Here is a 19,555-nt window from a genome sequence, read left to right as displayed (position 1 = left end):
ACTCCTAATATTCAAATACAAATCTTTTCCATAGATGTTACTAGTACTGTTCTAGCTCAAAGTTTCCTTAAGAAAGAAAAACAAAACAAAAACTCTTGTCTTCTGTGTGGACTCCTTCTTCAGTACTGGGTAGATTACAAATAAGCAATGGATATTTGTCAAATAGCTGCGAATGTAAATGAGTGAAAAGAGGAATCCCAGAAGTGCACATTTCGGGGCAATCAGATGCCCTCTAAAGTCAGCTATATCCCTAAGACTGCAATCACATCAATGGCGCCTTGTCTTGCTTTGAATTGCACCCATGTGTGGGGAAAAAAATTGATCAGAAAAGTTTAACCCAAATTTCTCAAAGAACAGAAGCACTGATGAGGATGTTGCCGAGCACTGTTGAGTGTCCTCTCTTCCAGCACTACCTGTATTTATCAGTTTTATTAGGCATATGTCATTTTCAAGATAATTTATTCAACAAATACATTTCCTGTGACATCTATGTATCGAGCAATGTGTTTTGGATTGTCTTTTACTACAAAACAGGCAAATAGCCACATTCCATTGATAGGCGCCATGATTTCATCAGTCAACCAAATAGCAGTATGATAAAGTCCTATGTACACCCCAACATCTACACAGGGATCACACAAATTATTTCCCCAAATATCCCTTATATTTGAAACATACTATGAAGCAGCCTCAACCAAATAATATCATGACAGTCTCTTCCAAATCAAGAAGGAATAGCTAAAACGGACTTGTGCAGAATTCAAGTTCAGAATGTTGGCTAAACTTATTTTCTGGCAATGCAAAATAGCATGGTCAATGACAAGGAAGGAAGGAAGGAAGGAAGGAAGGAAGGAAGGAAGGAAGGAAGGAAGGAAGGAAGGAAAAAGGGAAGGAAGGAAGGAAGGAAGGAAGGAAGGAAGGAAGGAAGGAAGGAAGGAAGGAAGGAAGGAAGAGTTCAAATACCAGTAACACTTCCGGGAACAGATGATAGAAACTAAATATCACTGTAAGCAGTATTTCCATTAAAATCTTCAATTCTACATCCTCTAGCAGAGAGGCACAATCAATTTTCATAAACTGTCTAAAATATTAGAAGTTATGAAACTCAGAGGTCTCCAGCCTTGATATATAATAAATGTTCTTTCTGTCACTTAACTAGTGATAAAAAAAAATGTGCCTCAAGGGAGATCCCAAGGCCTGGGAAATCTTGAGTTTTGATAATTTAAGAATGAATTTTCTCTCCAGCACTGTTCCATTTCGTGTGCTATCCTGTATTTTGCCATGTTTCCAATGTCTAGTTTAAACCCATCTAAAATATGATACCCCTTGAATGGGTGAGATTGTTCAACAGGTAGGGTACTTAACACCAAGCATGATGACCTGTGTCATCCCCAGAACCCATTAGATGAAAGGCAAGAACGACTGACTTCCACAAGTTGTCCACTGACCTTGCTACACACATAGTCCACACCCCACCACACACACAAATAATAAATGTGACATCATACACTGACTTATTCAGAAATTTTTTTACTCCATTGCATCAGTGGCTCCATTCCTGTCTATGTCATCATTAGCATCTCATCGAGTTTCCACTGGTAAATAAATCTATGTGTTTTCCAGTAAAACAACAATAACAACAACAAAATGCTCCCACAGTTTATTGCTTTTAATCACTCCAGCTTTGGGTCCAAGCAAGTCTATCTTAAATGGTTATAGAAACTCTACAATGCAAACTCACAAGAGAAAATTTTTCAAAAATTAGTCAATGCATGATAAATTATATTAATGTAGGTAAGGAAAATGCAGGTAAGAAAGCAATTAAACATATTTGCCAATTTTTTCTTTCCATTTAGTATGCATAGACGCTCTTATAAAACTTTAAGTAAAATCTATTGTTAAACTATTTTCTTAAAACTAATATAGAGATATCTTAGAATCCTACATGAATACTCTCCTACTTAGCTTCAGCTAAACAAAGCCAAAAGTTGTCTCATGGAGTCTCAACTGAGGAATTCCTTTGACCATATTATACTGTAGGGATATGTTTGAGACATTTTCTTGATTGTTAATTGCTGTAGGAAGGCCCAGTTGACTGTGAGTGGTGCCATCGCTAGGCAGGGGTTCCTGAGCTGTATAATAAAGCTAAATAAATAGAAACTAGGGACCAAGTGAGTAAGCACATTCCTCCATGGTTTCTGCATCAGTTTCTGCTTCCAGGTTCCCACCGTGCCTTCCCTCATGGATGAACTACAAAAAGCCCATTGAAATAAACCCTTCCCTACTACAATTGGTGTCAGCCAGTGTTTTCACACAGCAACAGAAAGGGTATTCATAGCAGAAGTATGCATCAAGAATGATAGAGCTGAGTCTTAGAATCCCCTTTACTCTAACTGAGAAAACTGACTGAACTACGGAAGACAAAGGACAAGGTCAATGGGGCTCATTTTTGCTGCAGTGACTTAGGACTGAATTAAAGCCTTCCATTCAAATGTCTACAGGCAATAAAGTAAACACAGAAGATTGTGGCATACAAACAGCTCTTGAAAAAGGGACTAGACAAAAAGAAAGCCAACAGAGGAATAAAGTGGTGACAGAAGGCAACTTTTTAATTAGAACTAATCAATATTTTATTCCCCCACCACTTACAACCTCACCCAGTAAAGTGAGACCAGAGTGAATATATTTCCTTAGGAGTATTTGACACCAAAATGACTTGTTAGTCTCAAATGTAAATGTAAGGACCAGACAGGAGTAAATTTGAAATCAATAACAAAGGCTATTCCTCATTAACCCAACATTAAGAAACCAAAGTTGGTCAAAAGAAAAATGGGTTCATTTCTGAACTGCTTACAATAGTAATCTCTCAGTTTCAAGTCAAACACATAAGGCGGTGTAACAAGAATCCTTCTGCACCCATGTAGAAGCTACCTCCTCCTTGATAAAAAAGGAAGCATGTAACATAACCAAGTATGAATGAGGTGAGCAGCCTTTAGAATTGAGTTCGGAAAGAAGGGAGGCCATAGCGTTCTACACATTTACTTAATAGCTACATATCAAATGAAAGTTTATCAATGATATTTTGCTACTTTAATATTAAATTAAGAAAAATGAATATTAAGCTAAAACAGTGATTTCCTGCCTTGCCCAAGATTTTCCTGTTTATGGAACACTTTAATTAAAATTTAACTAGTACTGAGTTTATGAGCACAATAGTCATTAACAGAAAACTATGTTTGGATGAGGTATTTCTGACCACTAAGGAGAGAGTTTGGTATGACAGAGTTCTTACCATCCAGGAACTCACACTCCAGAGGTAAAGACAGCACTTACACCATAATTCCAAGATAAGACAGAATGAACTGCACATAAGACGGGTACAAAGCCTGGGCAGGAAGTGATTCATGCCACCTGGGAAAAACTCAGAAGATCTGGCAGGAGAGATGGGAGTTGCGCAGAGCTGGAAATAATGGCAGTACTGCAGCCGGGTGGATAAAGGCAAGAGAAAGGCGTCTGGATAAATCCAGGATGGGTGTAGAGGTTAACTGTACCCCCACCGAGAAAAACAAACAACGAGAAACGGGAAGATTGAAACAGATGGATGAAGAAAATGTTCTACGACAGTTAAGAAGATTGCAGTTGACTAAAGAGGTTCGTGGCGAAGGTGGAGAAAGACTTGGTAACGCATGCTGGTGAAGCTGTATGTTCAGCTCTGCGTGCAGTTTTTAAATTTCATTTCATTTTACATTCTAACCACTTTCCCCCTCCTACCCTCCTCACCTCCCCGGACCCAGTCCATCTCTCATCCACTCCTCCCAAGGAGTAAAGGCTCCCATGAGGAGTCAACAAAGTCTGGCACATTAAGCTGGGGCAGGACCAAGGCTCTCTCCCCTGCATTAAGAGTGAGCATGACAACCCATCACAAGGAATGAACTCCAATAAGTTCATTGGACTAGTTGATGGACCCAGATGCAGAGATCCACAACTACGTATGCATTTTTAAAGGACAGATTTTGACTATGTATTAGATAATTACTTTTGAAATGTGGGCATTCAAGAAGAAACTTTCTAAAAGAACACAGTGAACATACAACTTAGAATGCAGGAATATATATTTGACTGGAGCTCTATTACCTTGCTCGTAAGGACTTTCCAATTAGTTCTATATGCTCATTTCCAAATAAATGGCACACAGAAATTCAGCAAATGTCTGGAAACTGACTTGATTATCACTATTCAAGTACAGTTCCCTCTAACAACTGCATATATTTCAGTACCAGTATTAAGCAAAAGCCCCAGAGGCAGGTGTGGTATTGCAAGGAGGCATAGAATTTAGGGGAATCCCAATCCTTTCTTCATCTTTTTTAAATTTGTATTTTCTAATTTACCCATAACCCTCTCATGAATGGGTCGACTGCAACTAGTGCCTTTTTTCTCAATTTAGAGGAACAAAACCTTTAAATCCTAGACACAGCTAGGTATACATCCCAAGACATGGGTCACAAATGGGCATCCACAAGAATACATTGTATATATCAAGGCCTGAGGCAAAATGTCTAACTAAAGCGTCATTTCCCAAAAGAGAATTTCAGACACCCGCTTGGAATCCAACAATGGACCAAGGTGTGTACAGTTGCTGCCCTCCAAACCTCACAGGTATACCCATCAGCTCACAGGTACACCCATCAGCTCAAGCAAAATCAGGTGCTAGTTGCAGGATGTGTGGGCAGCTAGAAACACACACACACACACATGCACACACACACATGCACACATATGTGCACACGCACACACACACACACACACACACACACATACACCTGCACACACACGCCTCCCAACCCCTTGTCTGAGCAAAAGCTACAGAAGATAATGGCCCCAGAACCATGCAAGAAAAGACAGAGGGAGCCAGGAAGTGAATGATTGGAAACTCTCTCTCTCTTTACAGAAGGAAAATCAATCTCTAATCTCTCAGAGAAATGTCCTGTGTATATAGGACTGCCAACATAGCTTCCTTTCCTAGAACTAGAAGCTTAGAGTGATCACTCACGTACCATTCCCCTCTTCTTCATGACTGCACTTCGGTTGCAAAAATCCAGCCCAGTTTTCTGGAACAACAAAACACGATGGGAGCCATTCTATTTCTGTCCATGGGAGACATGGGCTCTCTTAGAACGGGAGGTTCTCTTTACTTCTCAGCATTCTTTTTTTATTCAGACATAGAAAAACTTTCTTACACCTCCTTGGAGTGATTTTTGGTCCTTTAAAAAAAAAAACTTAACACCACTGAATCGATATTCTGTGGGTAGAACAGGTAGAGTTCTTTGTCTTAAATGGAATCAACTTCTATTCTCACCAGGCGACTTGTATACACACCCAAGTTGGGGTACTTACATTTTGTTCCTCACTTCTCCATTTTGCAAATTTATTCTGACCTGAGGCCACTGTAAAATCATCTGGTTCATCATCAGAATCCCCTAAATTAAAATACAATACTTATATGACAAACGCAATAAAATTAAAATCTTGTCTGGAAATTTTCATCTGCTCTTTTTCTCTTTATAACAACTTATATAAGATCCCAGGTTTTCTCTAGTGAATCTCATCTGTGCTTCACTTCAATCCCATCTGACCTTAGCTTATAAAACACAGCAAACACTGTAGCACATTGGATTTTATTTCAAATCCTCAATGAGACAGAATAGCCCCAAAGTGAGGTAAAAACAAACAAAGACTGATGTTTTAGACAAAGATATCTTTGCCAGCAAATCTCAAGTAATTAAAGCGAGGGACACACAAAACAGGACCCTAACCAAGCAGGCCTGTCCTTCCTAACAAGCAGGGAGAAAATTCATGGTTCATGGCTCCAGTCACGTGTAGTTTTTCTCCTATGGAGAAGAGAGCCAAGTAAACGGCCTTCCAAGCAAACAGATCTTTAGCTATGCTTCTTGTTTTCAAAGAAGAAGCCCAAGGTTTATTTCAAGCTCTAACAGCACAGAATGGACACAAGATTATGAAAAACAAACCTAAATTCAAATCTAAACCTAGAATCTAACCAATAGTGCAAAGTTAGAGACCATGACTTGGAGGGTCTTACTGTCCTAATGCAGAAGGTGGAGACACTAACTGAAGGCCCATTCTTTGCTGAGCAGGCTGCTGAGACATCTCAGTGGTTCAGAAAGCAGTTTCTGTTCTTACAAAAGATGGGGCTTGGTCCCAAGCTCCCACACGATGACTCAAAACTGCCTATAACTCTAGTTTCAAAGGATCCAAGTTGTCGTCTGGCCTCTGTGGGCTTCTACACATATGTGGTACATTTTACATACACTTAATCCACACAATACACTTTTAAAAAAAAGCAAAGAACTCCAACTAAGAGGCATTAATCTACCTGTGACTAGAAGGAGGGAGTCTGAGGGATGCAAATACTACACACTGATCAAAAGCAAATAACAGACAAATAAGTAGCCTTTGCAAAGAACATCTTTTCAATGTTGACTATGTACAGACCAATAAGCTTAGTCTTATTATTATTAGTCTTATTAGTTTATGTAACTATATATTCTAAATTGTTAGTGAAAAGTGTAACTTACAAGCATTTTGGAAAGCACTCTAATGTCTAGCTTCACTGGAGGCAGTTTAATGCCCAAACTCTTTGGGCTTAGTTTCTTGCCGAGAATTATTGTAGTTAAAAGCATATTGAGATAAGCTGGTCTTACTCCAAAACATGGTTGTAAAAGTAGGGGGTCATGTATTCATCAAATAGTCCCTGGGAAAAGCCAATTAGAGACCAAATAATAAATAAATAAATAAATAAATAAATAAATAAATAAATAAATAAATAAATAAAAATGGGGGTGGTTTGCAACTAATGGGATTTCTCTAAGAACTTTTGCTCTTGTAGACTGGGAGACTTTTCAAGACAGCCCTAGCAACCCTCCACACTACTCTCATAACCACTAGCCTTGACTCAAATTCTAGGTGCCTTCCTACTCCTTGGCTTCCACTCAAGACCCCGCGTCCATTCTCTTCTGAAAGAACAGAGTGCCCGTTCTAAAATGCGAATCACGTCCATCCTGACACTCCCCATCGCTGAACCTTCTGTAGATCTTGGGTTAAAGCACTAAGTCTCTCCTGGGATTACAAGACCTTGAGGTACAGCCACGGCCTTGCCATGATTCCTATGTCACCCTCTCATATAGTTGTCACTGTTCTAGTTTTCTTTGAGAGCTCCCAAGAAAGAATGCCCTCCTCTGCCTTGAGCATCTCAGCCTTCGACCCTTTTCTGTCTCATCTTCTAGAACTCAGCTTAGACAATACTCCAGGAGAGAGGTATGAGGTAAGGAAAAACTAGATAGACTATCTCCACTTCACAGTCAGCAAACTGAGGCTCAAAGGGATTAACAAGCACACTTAATGTTCTTAAAAATAACACCCAGAATTCAAATTGACAATGCACTCTACAGTTCATCTGTCTAACGGTTCTGCTATGAGTTGAATGGTAACCTAAACAAGGAAAGAAGATTTAAAAAGCTAAGAGAATAACCATGCAAGGCTACGATGAACTCACTAACAGTCAAAGGACTCTGGAAAACATCTGAGAAACTTTTGAAGCAAGTGTTTATGTTTACACTCAAGAAAGTCTGCCCACTGGGCCCAAGTCTCCCAGTGGATGCTCTGGTGCTCCCAGGGGTACCAGTTGGTGTCTCTGAGACTCCTGACATACAAAGGGAATCCCAGCCAGGAACCTGGCCCAGAGCAAGATAGCCCTGGGATGCCTCCTCGGCACAGAGGATCCCCATCAGCTTTTCCACTTCACTCTTCTCCCTTGGGGACTTTAGACCACACACGGGGCACAGAGCAAAGAAACCAGGCAATCATTGTCTATTCTTCTTGATCCCAGACTGATATATCTTTCCAGAATACTTTTCCAACTTCTCAAAGCAATTAAGTTATTTAGAACCAGAACCTCTTAGCTTGGTGGGGTAGCAGAGGAAAACAATGGGGCTTAGTGATGACTTAGCCTCTTTCAGATTACAGTAGCTAGAACCAGTCTCGCCAGCACACTGAGGATAGTGTTCTCAGTTTTCTATGATTGGGGGTCAGGGGGGCGGGATTCCCTAACGCATTGCTAAAAAGATTGAAAAAGAAAGTTCTGGGGAAACTGTAAATTCCAAAGCTATTTTTAAAATGTTTGCTATAATGTCAGGCATAGTGGCACACCTCTTTAATCCTGGCACTAGAAAGGCAGAGTCAGTAAGATAACTATGAGTTCAAGGACAGTCAGAGCTACATAGTAAGACCTTGTCTTAAGAAAATAAAAACAAACAAACAATAAATGGTTTATTATATCTGGTTACTTTAAAGGCATTTGACAGCAAAGGTTCCTTCTCTCATAGGCTCTCAGGTGGTGACTTTGAAGGCTGAGCCCCTTGGACACAGTGCTTCTTTCTCTAGAGAAGGAAAGTTCCATAGATTCACAGGCAAGTCATTAGCTAAAGGTCAAAAGTGTTACCAAGGATGGCTACCTGTCTAAGAAGGCTATGCTGGGAGGCCTCGTACAGTCTGTATTAATCCCACAGGGACACACCAATAGCGAGCTCTGGAGGAAGAGACAAGATCAATCAACCATGATTCAGACCATTACAAAAATATCAACACACACACACACACACACACACACACACACACACACACACATACCTGTTCACTAGGAATAGAACCAAACAGCACTGTGCTCCCAAACCTGGGAGGATTTCTAACAATCCAGATTTAGGAGACAAAATCCTTCTTTCTAAAGGTCTAAAAATATTCCTAGTGCTTTCTCAACTACAGAGACTGCCTCATTTCCTGCGAACTGTTTTCCTAATTCTGTTCATGAATATCAACTTCATTAGAACTTTAAAGATTGAGTCCTGTGTGGGGAGCCGAGGAAAGGAAGCCAGACACCAGAGTAGTTACTGTTCTACAATGTCCTTACAGTGGGGATAGCAGTTGCCGGGGAGAATGTTCTGCCGTATAGAAATGGGATCAAAAAACAGTAAACATCACTTAAAAGAAAAAAAGACATCAGATAACATGAAAACTTGGCTTACTGGGTTAGCGGCTGCGTAGCAGTATGTCTTTAACAAACATCAAACCAAATATCATCTGATTAGACTGATTTTGCATTTCAGACATAAGCCATTTAAAAGGAAAACGCTATAAAGGTTATTTGCTGTAAATGTAAAATCTCATGTGTCAGACTATACGTACTTTAATTTGTAAAAGTCTATTTTCCATTCCATAGACCCCAGGAGTAAGCATTCTTTCGCCCCTTGGGTACATATTCTTAAAGATTTTCTTTTTTTGTGAGGCTTTCTTCCTTTGCATGGAAGAATATTTTTAGACGTTTTGGCAAGTTTGATAGTAACATGTTGAATGAGTGTGCTGCTACATGCTATTTTAAACATCTGCCAAAGGAAGCTGGAAGAACACTGAAGTATTGTAAACAACTATAACTTTATGGGAGAAAGAAAAGACTCAGAAAAATAAGAAAGAAAATCAACGAGATGTGGTAAAATTACAATCACTTCTCTGAACTAATTTATTACAGATGTAATTATACTACACCCTTTTTAAAAGGGAAATGGTGGAGAAAACTGAGTACTTTAATTAGGAAAAGTGTTCTTTGTGTTTCAGGGGAGGAATTTTTTTTCCTTGTTGGTGTTTTTGTTTAATAGCTTAAGGGAAGGGACTCAATTACACAGGGAAGCAATAACGAAAGCAAAATGTACAGATTGGACTTAAATCACACAGATTTTAGATGTATCTAGTTATTCCGTACTTTCCAGACAGAACGCCATTTGCAAAATGATAGTGACCCTGGACAACTCCCAAGCACCTTGTCCACTCTGACAAACAGCCGCAATCCCAGCTTGTCCTGATAGGGACTACTACCGGTATCTATTGAGTCAGATGGAAAATACCTGAGACTGACTGCTCCTCTTGGAAAGAAAACAAAAGCCAGACATAATAACCCATGTCTATGGGCAGACAAAAAGCCCAAGTGCAGTAAATGAAGCAGTGGCCACATTTCAGCCAATACTGCAGCAAGTGTGGCTCATACAGGTACTGCACACCAAAGGAAAGTCTCAGATAATGACCATCGCACTTCTCTATTAGGAAGCGAGAGAACAGAAATGTTCGAAGGGCTTTTTCATGGTTCAATAGACTCAGACAGCACGGCAGTCCAGGGTCTCCAACATTTCATTTTTCAAAGAGCTACAACCCACACAGTGAACAAGTTGTTAACAAGACCTGTGCTGGTTACAGGCTTTCACTATCACTTCTACTTCACTGATTCATGCTGGCTATAGGTGATGGTAGTCTCAGAACGATAATTGCCATTGTTAGCCTTTACTGAGTGACCCCTACACTGTGCATTCTGATTGCAAAATAATATGGATAATCCTACTACTGCTACCAATATCTATCATTTAAAAAAAAATTATTTCCATCAATTGACAGCAGATACCCACCTCTCCTGCTAATTTTTTCTGTTATACTGCAAAGAGAGCAAACCAAAATAAAAGAAGTGGAGTTACTTCCAGTCTCAATTCTGTGATACTCTAGGTGTGTGATATCATAGATTGAAAAAAATTGCCATGGCCCTTGTATTTCTCATCTCTTCAAATCAGGATTCTGGTGCGCAATCCCAGAGTACACCAGCACATGATGCCCCAGGGACGGTGCTCTCAAAACACAGACGCGCTCTAAGTCCCTGTGAGGCTCTGCCTTGCCAGTTTCCATGTCTTCAGGCTGCATCTCTGGGCGCTTAAAAACAGAGCCACTGTACCATGATGAGTTCTAGATTCAGGATGTGTTTGTGTGGTTTCGGATTTTTTATTCCAGATGAGAACTTGGTGAGCTTAGAAAACAAACTGGGAGATGTTCACTGTGTCTGCCCCGAAATCTGAACCCCAATCATGCCTTTTCCCATTAAACACCTAGCTTAGGCTCGGTGCCTTAGCTGAACTCTCCTAGAACGTCTGACTCCTGGAATGTGAATGTGTGTATCTGTGCTAGAAGCTCACAGTGGAAATTCCTTTCTAAGGCAAGTTTTTCCCTTTTGTCACTTTCACGTTTAAGACTCAGTTTGCCATTCAGAAGGCTTGGACCATGAACCGTTTTGAGAAAGTACTCAAATATTAGGTGAACATACCATCAAAGCGCTTACAGAATGGAAAACAGTTCCGCTCTTTTGGTGCTGAATGGCTTCCACTGGATCCACTGAAGGAGCCTCTGCGGAAGTGTGGTGTGGAAGGGGCTAGCTCTACAAATAGTCTCCTCTCACAGTATGTGAATTATGATTGCCGACATAAAATCAACACCTTAATTATTTGGCTTTGTTAGTAGCAATAATAGCACAATTATCATCTTGCACAAAAGCTCTTCCACACCCCACACCTCCTTCATTTTTGCAGAGTTAAGTAGGTTTTGCAACAACCCAAAGCCTTTGGTGTACGAATTCACTCCTGGTGTCCTTTTACTAAGGAACGCCTTAGCAATTCCTACAGTCTTTCTGTTAGGTTGTCATGTGACCCTTTATCTAAAGGAAGTCACCAGTCAAGATCCTCAAAATGAACACTGAGTGTGTAAACAAGAGAAACAGATTAAATGAGCACCAAAGGAAACAATAAGCCCAGAGAGTCCCCTGTTTTTTAATAAGACACTAAGGGGATAACCTTGGAAACAGTACACAATCCTTCCTCTCCCCCACCAAGTCATGTTAACTGTTCATCTACAAATCAACATTTGCAAAGTGAGTTCATCTCATCCAATCACAGTTATGAGCAACTTATTACTTCTATTAGCTTGTTAGCTGACAAGGCCAAGTAGCATCACCTCATAAACACCACATAAGTTTCCCAACCACAGTGCAACCTCTACTCCAGAGATGGCTTATGTGAGTCTCATTGGCTTTAGAGCCTTCAAGTCCTTTGCAGACTACATAAGCCCTGAGAGGAAGGTTCCAAAGGATCTTTGTACAACAGAATGAGGGATTTATACTGCCCTTTAAAATGAAATGTTCAATATGCAGAGATAATCCTGCTTTTCTCTTCAGTCTCCACTTTACCAAAGGCACAGGCCATACTAACAGGATGTAAGAAGGAAAGACTTTGGCAACTGCTGAGATGGGACCGTCAACGGTTTTGTTTACTCTTGAAATCTACTGCTTTGCGGCCATCAGAGAATACGAAAATGAGACACAAACGAGGTGAGGGATGTTAGGGAAAGTCAATGAAAGCTAAAGGGAAGTACCCACCCTCCCAAAGCTCACTCTCAAAATCTTAACTTATTCTGAGCCTCACACTGGATCTAACTTACACACTACATTTGTGGAACTCAAGACAGTGCCGGAGGCAGAGTTGCTAACAGGATAAGGGAGTCAACTCAGCAACAGCCAGGAGCCCTGTTCACCCCATCCTTCCTTCTGCTATGAGCACTGAGGGTGCTGTAGACTACAACTGTCTCAGTGGCCACACCCTCAGGCTTGAGGAAAACACCAGCTGGAGATGTGCTTTTGATCTCTTAAGGTGTAACACTGTCCTGGCTTATGGTGGGACTCCTCCTCATGACACTGAAGGTATTAGTTTTCCTTTGGTCAATAGAGGCATATGAGGGACCATATGGACCCGAGTCAGCTTCAGAAAGGCTGTGCCATAGAAATGTCTGAGAAGTCAACTTTTCTTTACACTCTCTGGAGCCAAACTGCAGATATCACGTCATAAAAGCGACTCCAAAGTGTTAGTGTGCAGAGACTGGTAATGGGACACAAAGTTCATATTAAGAGCCCGTGGTAACTATCAACTGGTTGGAAAGGGGTCCTATTAGAAAGGAACACACGAGCACGTGAGAAAATGGAAAGGTGGTAAATTGTGACGGTTTCAAAGATAAAATAGCATGAGCTTCTTGAAGACAGAGAAAATCAAAATAATACTAAGTTCATCTAGTATCCAGTATAATTCCTAATCCTCTGTCATGTGTGGTTATGAGGAATAGACGAGTTCTCCATAGGTAGTATGATTACTCTATAGGTAGAAGGATGGATGGATGGATGGATGGATGGATGGATGGATGGACGAACGGATAAAACAATAGGTGACAAACAAAGAAATAAGAAATAAATGAGTTAATAAACACACCAGTCACTGCCCTCCAGGACATTTCAAGATTTCGGGACCTAGGGGCATCTACACAAGTGGTGCTCATGCTCGTCAAACTGTGGACTTACAAAAGCAGAAAGTGTTTTCCCGAATATGAGACGAGCTATTAACTGACACAGGGTTGTTGAAAGAGGATGGACCAGCATGGAAGAATGGAATTCTGATTCCCTTCCATGAGCAATTCCCAGAAGCTTTTAAGAAAGGGGATGAGAGGATGTCAGGCTTTGGGGAGCCCAGTGTTCCAGCTGCTACTGACCTGGTCTCCGCCTCACGGGCCTCTTGCGGCCGCTGCAGAAGCGCACTTTGCTGAACACCCCGAGGACGTGCCTCTCGCACAGGGAGCGTCCGTCTTTGCTGGGGCTGGAGCGACGCTTGGAGGCTGACACCCGGTCGCTGTTGGACTCCCTTGCCTGCCGCTTCTGCCGGATCAAGGAGCTGGCTATCGCTGCAGCCATAGCTGCTCAGCGCGGGCCCGAGGCCCCGGGCTCCAGAGAGCCCTCGGGTTCCTGCTCTGCTGGGATGAGGGAAGGACCTCGAGGGCCTGGAGGGATGGGACAGGCGCAGTGAGGCAGTGCTAATATTTGAGGAGGTTGCAGTATCGAAAACCTGGAGCCCACAAGGTTAGTCAGAGTCTGGGCAGTGGCAACAAAACGTGTGAAAATCCAGATGTAAACTTCCCCAACCACTGGCGGCGGGGGCGGGGCGGTCCCAAGCCTTCTTGCGAAGTAGACGTTTGTACCCCAAACTTGCACCCTCAAGGCGATCCACGTCCAAAGGGCAGTGAGGAATTTGGTCACACTGCGTTCAGGGTACCAAGTGGAGAATGGGAAAAGATGTCCAAAATAACAAGCCGTGCCCCGGTTGGAGAGGCGCAAGCTTTGTAAGGTGTCCAAAGTATTCCTACACATACATACATAGAAAACCCGTTTACAAGGCAGAGTCCGGACCGAGGCGAGAAGCGTGCCCCTGGCTTAAAAAAATAATAAAGAAAAGAAAATACTAAAAAGTGAATAAAACGTTCCTTTAGAAAATGAGCCACCAACCGCGACAGAGAAGAGAGGAAGGCAGCAATTCAACTCCCTGTGGCCCGCGGTTCTGGCGATTAGGAGGTCCGTCCCGGCTGGGTGAGGTCTACGGAAGGCATCGCACGGGCTGCGGTTCTCCAGGGGCCGGTCGGCCTCCCCACTTCTGGAATTCCAAGAGGCGAGAAGTGGGAGCGGTTGGCTAGACTCGGGGTTGGGGCGCGGGGCGGGGGCAGCTGTTTCCAGCTGCGGTGAGTGCGCCTCTCCTCCAGCAGCACTGCAAAGAAAGCGGGAGACGAGGGAGGGGGGAGGACTAGCAGGAGGGAGGGAGATCCTCGAGGGCCAAGCACCCTGGGGATCCGCGGGGTCCCGAGAGCCGGACCTCTCGCTCTCTCTGCCTGCGTTCCGGCACGAGACGGGCACAGTTGGTGATTATTTAGGGAATCCTAAATCTGGAATGACTCAGTAGTTTACAGAAGCCCCTCCAAAGGCAGAGCTGCCGAAGGTGTCCTCCTCAGCTCGGCGCCCACACGCCTTTCACCGGAGCTCCCCGCCACCGTGCGCCCGGGCCGCCGCACCGAGCCGGTCTCTGCACAGACTGCGAGCGAGCCGGGCAGCAAGGGACGGGCGCCCTGGCGGGCTCGGGATCAGGTCATCGCCACGCCGCCCGGACCCCAGGCTCGCACGCCCCAGCTGTCGGCAGCTCCCGGCCGCAGCTCAAATAGGGGTTACCCCGCCGATGCTGGGCCGCTCGTTTGGTCCCGCGCTGCCCATCCCGGCAGTGGAAGGAAGTGACCGCGCGCTGCGAGCCCCCGCGCGTCCGCTCGGGTGGGGCGGGGGCTGGTTGAGGGCGACGTCGGCTCGCGGCGGCTGCGGCTCCGGGTCGCAGCTGCCCACCATGGTCTGGCGCCCGGGCGCACGCAGGGTCCCTAGGCCGCCCTGGGCGATGGCGGGAGGCGGCCGCGCACACCACCTGGGCTCCCCCGGCCAGGCGCGGACTCAGGGGCCGGGGAAGGGAGGCAGGTGAAGGCGGCCACCAACTCGCCCAACTTGCTGCGCCGGGGGCGGCTGAGAGCCGCGGGAGCGCGGGGCGCCCCCCGCCGCCTTCCCTGGACCGGGAGGGGGCGCTCAGGGCGGAGTCCCATTCATGGGCAAAGATTCCTGGGCGCCGCCGCGGGCTATCTCCGTCCGAGCGGTAGCTCCGCAGGAAACTCCCGGCAGAGGCGACAGCCGCCGAGAGGGCGGGTGGGACTAGGAGCCTGAGTTGCTCAGGCTCCTGGAGAGCAGGAAAGCCTCCTGGTGGGACTGAGTTGGGGGCTGGGCTGGAGGAGCACTGGAAAGCGTGGCACTTAGGTCCTGCTCCCTTTCCTCGCGCCCTCTGCTCCCAGACTCTCTCCTTCCTCCCCCCCCCCCCACACCCTTCTCCCCCCTCTCCGTCTTCTGTCTCTCCCCTTTTCTCCTCTCTACGCAATCCTACGTGATTGAGGTTTGGATGAGAAATTCTCAGAGGCTGAGTGAGGGAACTGCAGCTTGGGTCTGCTGTGTCCGGTCCCTCCCCCTCAAAGAGAAAAACAACATCCACCAGCTTGTTGAAGGACCCTGGATGGCCAAAGACAGGATGGTGCAGGAAGCAGGGAGATGCAATCTGTCCTCTCTCTAGTGACCAGAAATATATAGCATTCTTCAGGAAGTAAGGAAGTGAACACTGGAGAAAGTATCAATGACCTCCTGCTCACCTATGTTGCCCCCACCCCCACCCCGGGCGCGCGCACCCCTGCCACATTTTGGAACCTAGATTTCTTGTTTCTGTCGGGAAAGCTACAAAGAGGATTCAATGCCTAGGTCTCAGTAGGTAACCTGCCTTGAGGGTGAATAAAGGTGGGATGCTAGATTGATGTGAACAAGGGCAGTGAACAACAGCATGGGAGAGCAAGCTTTTCTCCAGAAATGCTTGAAGTGCTCCTGGTAGCGAGCATCCAAGGAAACACAGCATTGGAGATTCTGGAAACCTGAGTTCACCCTTGGTTCAGGCTGTGGTCTGTCTGGGAGTGCACCTTAGTCATGTTTGCATTTTTCTCTCCAACTGGTCTTCAAATAGTACCACTCTCTCTTCATTCAGTGGGCGATCTGCAAGTCGAGACCAGAAGTATTCAAAGAGGTTGGGGGAAAATACCAGCCCTGCACCCTGCTGAAAATGGACTGACACAAACTCTGAGGGACCCAGAGGTTGTCTAAATATGAGCACAAATCTGCTGGACTACCTGAGATTCATTTAGGCCATGAGAAGGACAGAGGTGTGAATCTGACAACCCAATCAGGTGTCTGGCCTTTCTGACTACTGGTTGGACAAAGCAAAGACTGGTGTGACAGACAGTTGAGAGGATTATTAAGTAGGGACAGTATGGGAGAAGGGGCCTCTGAGGGCCAAAGAGGGGAGAGCATGCAACCATTGCAGCAGCCCAGTTTGGCTGGCTGGAGATGATAGATTCATTCCTGGAATTTGAACAACACCAATCAAGATAGGTGAAAAGGATGCGCACTCCAAAGTACATTTGACAAGACAGAAGGGATTGCTTGAAATCAACTGGCAACACAGCCAATTAGGGAAGTGTTCAATGTCCACAAATAAAATTATTATTTTCTCTCCTTGGCCACAGGAAGGCTTGCCTCATTTTTCAGCAAGGCAGGCACAGATAGTACTGGCAGGCCTTGGGGAGGACCCTGCCTTTGGCAAATCAACACCCCAACAGTAAAAGGTCATCTAAGGGGAATCTCAAGAGTGAACAAGAAGGCAGAGACTATAAGGAAGAACTAAGGAAATCAGCTGAACTTGGTCCCTTTCATTCTCACAATGAAGATAATCGCCCCATCTACCTCCCAGAACAGAATGTGCATACATAAGCATTTTGACAGCAGGGAAACACCAATTGAATGACAGAGTTGATGGTGGTGTTTTGAATGCCTCTGATTCACCTGAGATGTTTGCTCTAAAGATGCAGATTCCTAAGGAGAGGTTCTGTGAATATGAAACAGAAATCTCTATGATTGAAACATATACTTTGGAATTCTTAAAAGCTTCTCCGCGTCTCAAAATATAACTGTACCGTATACATGCAATACATACAGATAATATTGGAAGAATACAGCAAGACTCTCAAAATTAGTTACATTCCTCCCAAATTGCAGCCCTCTGTCCCTCTTTTTCTTCGAGCAGGACTAAAAAGAGATACGTCTTTACTCTTTACTTTTAATCTTTAAAATCTTTTAATCTTTTAAATCTTTACTCTTTAATAGGCTGTGGACATTCGAAGTGTTTGATGGAGAGGAAATACGCCTAGAAGCAAAGGAAAGTTGTAGACGAAGAAATGAAGGATCAGCTCCTGCTAGCTGAAGTCCTCCCGTCTTGACATCTATTATATATAGCATGCAAAGACTAAATATCTTTTCAACGTCAGGTCTCTGAGAGACACTTAGCCCTGTCTTAGATCTCTATTAAAAGAATGGGGTGTTTGGATTTCAATGAACGACAAAGACACGGCATTGGCATTCCCTTGCATTTCTGCTACTGTTGATGCATTTTTTAAAAAGCTATTTCGTCCTTAAATGATTCGTCAGCACGACCATCTGCTTCCCTTCCCCAGGAGAGAAAAATAGATACACAGAAATCTGGGAAACCTAGGTCCTGAGTTCATAGAGGTTGAACTCAGAAGAAATATGTAAGTGAGGTTTTTATGAATCAATTCAAAGCTTCTATATCTGTTTCACTGAGTTCCAACCCTTGCCCGGTGCTTTTCTGGCTATGTTCAATAACTCTGCCTTTACCGATGAGAAGATATAGCAACCTGATGATGGTTGAGATATCTCAGAGCTATACAAATTCGAATTTTTCTGCTATCTTTCTTAGGATAAGTGAAGAATGTCCCTTTCTGGTTTTGAAGACATCATGAGTAGGAAAAGTTTTAGTTTGGAGAAAGTTGCCAAATACACATCAGAAGAATTCTTACATAGTTATATTTATATCTCTTACCTCCAGTCAAACAAAATATAGACAGTATTAGTCATCTCCATATTTTAAAATTAAAAAAAAACATAGAGAGATTTAATTGTCTTTGGCTTGCTCAAGGGCCAAATCTTCCAACTCCCAAATCAAAGTAGGATTACCTCACATATCCATTTTAAACACGGTATTGAGTACACATGGTATTCAAGATATGGTGTCAGTAACCCAAGGGAATTACATACACTTCTACAAATCCCTGCCACCAACAAACTTAAAGTCTATGCCACTGTGTAAATTGAACTTTTCTTTCTTTTTTTTTTCTTTCTCTTTTTTTTTTCCATTTTGGTTTTTCAAGTCAGGGTTTCTTTATGTAACCTTGGCTGTCTAGAACTCGCCTCTGAAGACCAGGTTGGCCTTGAACTCAGAGATCAGCCTGCTTCTGCCTCCTGAGTGCTGGTTTATCATCTATTTTCAGTAAGCTATTGGCTCAGCTCTCTGGGCTACAGCTGCAGCACAGGTGAATGAGATCCACCCTCACAGCTCTAAGCAAGGTCATGGAATACCAAAGACTGTGACAGTGATGTGCAGTGTAAGAGAGAGAATGCTATCCTTCAGTTGGCCATCTGATCAAGTCCCTGCTCTAGCAGGCAGCCCTTGCAGAACACTGATTCTGAAATCCACACACATCATCACTCACTCCCATGCATAAGGTATTTAACGGAGATTGGAAAGCTACATGAAGTGAGTGATTAACCTTGCAATGACAGACATAATGCTCATCAGTAAAATACTGTCATTGTCCTTGTCTGTTGGTAGCACAAGAAGGCCCACCTCTCTACATCCACCGTCCTTCTGGGAGATTAGTCCTTTAACTCAAAGTTCAGGAATATAGGCAAGTTGGTCTTGACCACAACAGGATTGCAAGGTAGGCGAATTTGTCTCCAACTGTTTGTCTTGAACGATTTCAGTACTTGAAGCAGCTTCACCCAATCAGAGGGTCAATTAAAGTAGGCTGGCTGAAGCAATGTAAAATAGTACTTTCTAATCATTTGTGAATTTCTTTCTGTAGCAAGTTCATTCTTGTTTTGTTATTTTTTTTATTCTACAGTTCAACAATGGATATATGCATGTCTATTTTGGACATCTTTCAACACAGGAAAGGAGAGGTCTTATTTCTATTTATGACAGACAAAGAGAAATGTCTGTGCTGCTTAAAAAGAAAAATGTTCAAGTTTTGAATCGCATCCGTTTTGATGAGAAATATTAGTGATAAGCTTCTTGAATACCTCGAAGCACATCACAGTCACTGACACACTGAGCCCTTG

At 43.6% G+C, this 19,555-nt stretch overlaps 1 protein-coding gene across 3 annotated transcripts in view; it reads right to left on the bottom strand.

Moving 5' to 3' along the window:
• Fgf12 (fibroblast growth factor 12) overlaps nt 1–19,555 on the bottom strand; it is a 532,634-nt gene that overhangs the window by 243,979 nt on the left and 269,100 nt on the right. The window contains exon 1 of one of the 3 annotated variants that reach the window (XM_048453927.3): nt 13,465–13,790. The exons of the other annotated variants lie outside the window; for them this stretch is intronic. Within the exon in view, the coding sequence (XP_048309884.1) occupies nt 13,465–13,663 (199 nt within the window). The 5' untranslated portion in view covers nt 13,664–13,790. Of the gene's footprint in view, nt 1–13,464; nt 13,791–19,555 lie in introns of those variants that run through there. 3 annotated transcript variants of the gene reach the window in all.

This window comes from Myodes glareolus, chromosome 2 (genome assembly GCF_982192425.1).
Source record: "Myodes glareolus chromosome 2, mMyoGla1.1, whole genome shotgun sequence".
NCBI classification, from domain to species: Eukaryota; Metazoa; Chordata; class Mammalia; order Rodentia; family Cricetidae; genus Myodes; species Myodes glareolus.
Note: the sequence above shows the minus strand (reverse complement) of the source record. Positions and strands in the feature narration are given on the sequence as shown.